This window comes from Eurytemora carolleeae, unplaced genomic scaffold, assembly GCF_000591075.1.
Source record: "Eurytemora carolleeae unplaced genomic scaffold, Eaff_2.0 scaffold1000, whole genome shotgun sequence".
Lineage (NCBI taxonomy): Eukaryota > Metazoa > Arthropoda > Copepoda > Calanoida > Temoridae > Eurytemora > Eurytemora carolleeae.
The window spans coordinates 20233-25302 of NW_019397276.1; the positions used below are offsets into that span (position 1 = coordinate 20233).

Sequence of the window (5070 nt, forward strand, 5' to 3'; positions counted from 1 at the left end):
ATAATGCATTCAAAAAGTATTCAATTTGTCCCTTTTCCGACCATAATTGAGTAACATTAGACACCTCACAAGTAATAAAGGCAAAAAAAATTGCAAAATCTCAAGAAAATAGCTGCAAAAATAAAACTTTGTGCCAAAATAGTCTTAAGTTTAGATGCCTGAAAAATCGAAAAATTCAATTGTCATGTCTTTAAATCAAAATATAAAAGTGAAAACATATAAGATGATGTCTTACATATTATTTGTCTAAAAAATTTACAAATTGAGAGATAGTTTTGGTTTCCTTTGTTCTAAAAATTTCTAGACAGGATTAAAGGATAAAAGTAAGTTACTATGCAGTGAACTTCCATGCAAAGAAGGCCATTGCTTCACAACGCGATTTCGCAGATAATACGTTTGTTACTCCATTTTTTATTTAGATAAATTCATTTCTTCTTCATCCTTGATCTGTTAAAGGGTTGAAAAAAACTGTTGTGAATCAAACATGCTGGTTTATCCCCAGGAAGGGTCACTTAAAATATCGTTTTCAGCCTCGTTCATAGAAACATTTTCAAATAAAAAATGATTAGATTTTAAAGTTTCCGTACAAGAACGTTAATTGAAATATTATCGTATGAAAGGAGTGAATACAAGATATTGATATTCTATTATATAAAATGGTTTCGGGGACATTACATCGTGATTTGTCAAATATTTCAATATTTTACTCAAAATATTATCATCATCTTTTATGTTTTAAAAGATATGTATAATCATGTAATTAAATGTATAAGATTTAAAAATAACTACTATATGAAGAAAAAAGGCAATATTTTGTCGAGTTTATTTGTACGACTTTGGAACTTTGTAGCTTCCCAAATTTTTATTTTCCAACAAAAAGTAAAAAACAAAACAATTGTTATGTGGCAATTAACGACAAATTCATCTTTCACATAAATTGTGGAGGATTCTACGGGCAACGCCAGTTACAGAATACTAAAATGATAGATACGATGAGAAACAGCTAAGGCCGTAGGATAGGGAGAGTACATTTAATCAATCTTTAAAAAGTAATTATTGTTGTTACAAGGCAAATAGTTTTACGTTAGTAGCGTAAAATGTTGTCTCTCATGTTTTTTGAACTATTTGAAATCATTACTTTCGTCTAAAAGGCGTCTTCCTATTCCACAGTATTCTTGTTTTCATTGTTAGAAAGAAGAAAGTTCCTCATTTAAAACTTGTGAAAAAGTTAGTTCAACTGTTCTTATATTTGAATACTAATTGCTTTGTCGTGTTCCTGCCGTATCCCTGCAGCTAAATTCTAAATATGTTGCAGATCATATTTATGAATAGCAAACCTCCAGTGTACATTATGAATGGTATGATTTGTGAGATTAGAGGCAACAACTTTTGGTTGGGATAGCGCTTAACTCAAAGTCCAAATCGTTGACTTTTAAATTTAAGGATTTAAGTATCCGTTAATCTTTTGAAGTACTGTTTCAAATTTGATAGTTTATTTTTCTAATAAATTTAATGAAAAAATCTCTTAACCCTAAATATTTGGACATAAAACATGGGATGTCATATTTGGACATAAAACATGGTATCCTGGTTTTCAAGTACCCCAGCGGGGATAGGGTTAAATATATTTCCTTCTATATGTCCTTCAAATTGTTTTTATAAACTTATCGATGATTAGCTTTTTTGAAAATGTTAAACAGATTGGCCATCAAATTATAAAAAAATCCTATCAAATTTTAAGCAGTTTTACTGGGTGATAAATGATATTATTAAGTATCTATTCAATGCTAGTCATGCATATTTCTTTAAGCATGTGTTCTACTTTGGGTTCGGGGTGTACTACATAATACATATACGTAGAGCTGAGCATGTCTATACTTTTTTTTCAAACCGTTCGTTAAGGCCTCGTTAAAAGCACTGAGAGGACCAATCTTTTAGGTATCAGTTCGTTCTTAGCTATGAGCTGAACGTTCCAATCCGTTAACGATGTTTTCCGATGTTTGTTAACGATCGTTATTTTAGAAATCTTGATAACGGGATTATTACATTTAATATCGGTGCATATACTTTCTTCTATTAATAAAAAGAGGGAAAAAAACTTTTTCAATTTGAATAATATAGCAACAAACCGACGAATAATTTATTTTATTTGCTGTAAGTTTCAGTGCCATTTTATAAGACAAATTAAGAAAAGTGGCCGGTATTTTTAGAATGTATTTATTCTTTATTTTCATTACATATCGTTTCCCAGCCCTGCTACATATTCACAACGTTATTTAAACCTATAAATAATACTTCATTACTTATTTATAGCACATTAAACTATGTTAAGCTCCTCATTTAAACTCCATCATACACTTATTCCCTTATTCCGTCATCCACTTCTCTCATTCCCTCATCTACTTCCATCCGTCATCCCATTCCCTCATCCACTTCCATCACTCATCCAATTCCGTCATCCCCTTCCTCACTCCATCATCTACTTCTATCCGTCATCTCTTCCTCATCTATTTCCATTCCTTTCTCATCCACTTCCATCTCTCCCTTATCTACTTCTATCCCTCCCTCCTCAACTTCCATCCCTCCCTCATCTATTTCCATCCCTCCCTCATCTACTTCCATCCCTACCTCATCTACTTCCATCCCTCCCTCCTCAACTTCCATCCCTCCCTCATCTATTTCCATCCCTCCCTCATCTACTTCCATCCCTACCTCATCTACTTCCATCCCTCCCTCATCAACTTCCATCCCTCTATCATCAACTTCCATCCCTCCCTCATCTACTTCCATCCCTCCCTCATCAACTTCCATTCCTCTTTCATCCACTTCCATCCCTCCCTCATCAACTTCCATCCCTCCCTCATCTACTTCCATCCCTCCCTCATCTACTTCCATCCCTCTCTCATCCACTTCCATCCCTCCCTCATACTTTTCAATCCCTCTATCATTAATTTCCATTCATCCCTAATCCATTTTTATCCCAAATTTCAACTCCTAATTGTTCCATGAATCATTCATTATGTTCCCCCTCCTTATCCTCTCCCTCCAACCGCTTTTGCAACAACTTTTTCCTCTCTCAATCTTATTTGGTTTAATATTATTCACCGCTAAAACCTACTATATATCTTCGGTCTATGTACCGCAGATTACTGCAGTACGCACCGAACGCTTAGTAGAAGATCATATTTTTGAACACTCTCTCTATGTGTTATATATCGCCTTAATTAGTTGTGATTACGGTTTATTTAGGTTCAATAAACTGGAGATAATCACACTAGTATTAGGATCATCAAAGATGAAGGTTTAATGGCGAAAATAAATGTTGGATATGTTTGTGTTGAAATTATCTTTACAATCGATAAAAAAGGAGGAAGGGGAAGGGAAAGGGGGGTGGGAAAGGGAAGAGGGAAAGGGNTATTATTATTATTATTATTATTATTATTATTATTATTATTATTATTATTATTATTATTATTATTATTATTATTATTATTATTATTATTATTATTATTATTATTATTATTATTATTATTATTATTATTATTATTATTATTATTATTATTATTATTATTATTATTATTATTATTATTATTATTATTATTATTATTATTATTATTATTATTATTATTATTATTATTATTATTATTATTATTATTATTATTATTATTATTATTATTATTATTATTATTATTATTATTATTATTATTATTATTATTATTATTATTATTATTATTATTATTATTATTATTATTATTATTATTATTATTATTATTATTATTATTATTATTATTATTATTATTATTATTATTATTATTATTATTATTATTATTATTATTATTATTATTATTATTATTATTATTATTATTATTATTATTATTATTATTATTATTATTATTATTATTATTATTATTATTATTATTATTATTATTATTATTATTATTATTATTATTATTATTATTATTATTATTATTATTATTATTATTATTATTATTATTATTATTATTATTATTATTATTATTATTATTATTATTATTATTATTATTATTATTATTATTATTATTATTATTATTATTATTATTATTATTATTATTATTATTATTATTATTATTATTATTATTATTATTATTATTATTATTATTATTATTATTATTATTATTATTATTATTATTATTATTATTATTATTATTATTATTATTATTATTATTATTATTATTATTATTATTATTATTATTATTATTATTATTATTATTATTATTATTATTATTATTATTATTATTATTATTATTATTATTATTATTATTATTATTATTATGATTATTATTATTATTATTATGATTATTATTATTATTATTATTGCAATATTTACTTGCATGTATCATTTTAAATATTTCTCAAAACATTTCCTCTGATTTTTAGGTCAAGGGCTCTGATTATCTCCTGCTATGTTAACTAGGAGAGAATGAGAACCCCTGCTGAGAATGAAATATTCGTATTCTTATATTTGGGTTTAAAGGGACTGTATGCGTAATTTCAAAATTCTTTCCGTCAATAGAGTATTTCACAATAGCAACCTAATATTTTACCAAACAAGAGCTCATTTTTTTCTCTTGTGGATTATTTTCTTTTGTGGTTTCTTGATGGAAGTTACGTGCGGATTTTGGGTTACAGAAACAATGAGAATCAGAACTGAACAAACTTTAAAAACTACAATATCTTCCAAATAAATGATAAGACCAAAGTTGACGGAGTGCTGTTGTAAATCCTGAAAATTAAGGTTCATTAAAAATTACTTGAACAATCCCTTTAAATTTATATGGAGTGGGCTTAAAGATGTGGCATTATGCTGGCCTTTTTATTAATCAAAGATGTCATTTCTTTTTTCCTTGTTGTGTAAAAAATTGAAATATTTAGGTTTAAAGTAAAATATGCGTAGTAAGAACATTTTCTGCTTTATTGTTACTACACCAGAGCTGAAAATTTTAAAATTGGGGATATCGAGATATCAATGCTTGGTCTTATCTTTTTGCTAATCTCAAGACTAATATAGTAATCATTATACTGCGCGACTTT

The 5070-nt window shown here is 27.3% G+C and overlaps 1 protein-coding gene across 1 annotated transcript; it reads right to left on the reverse strand.

Annotated features, from left to right (window-relative positions):
• Window positions 1-2475: 2475 nt before the first annotated feature.
• LOC111713205 (DNA excision repair protein ERCC-6-like) lies at window positions 2476-2958 on the reverse strand. Its single transcript, XM_023488025.1, has one exon. The coding sequence runs from the start codon at window positions 2956-2958 to the stop codon at window positions 2476-2478; it is 483 nt and encodes a 160-aa protein (XP_023343793.1).
• Window positions 2959-5070: the final 2112 nt, after the last annotated feature.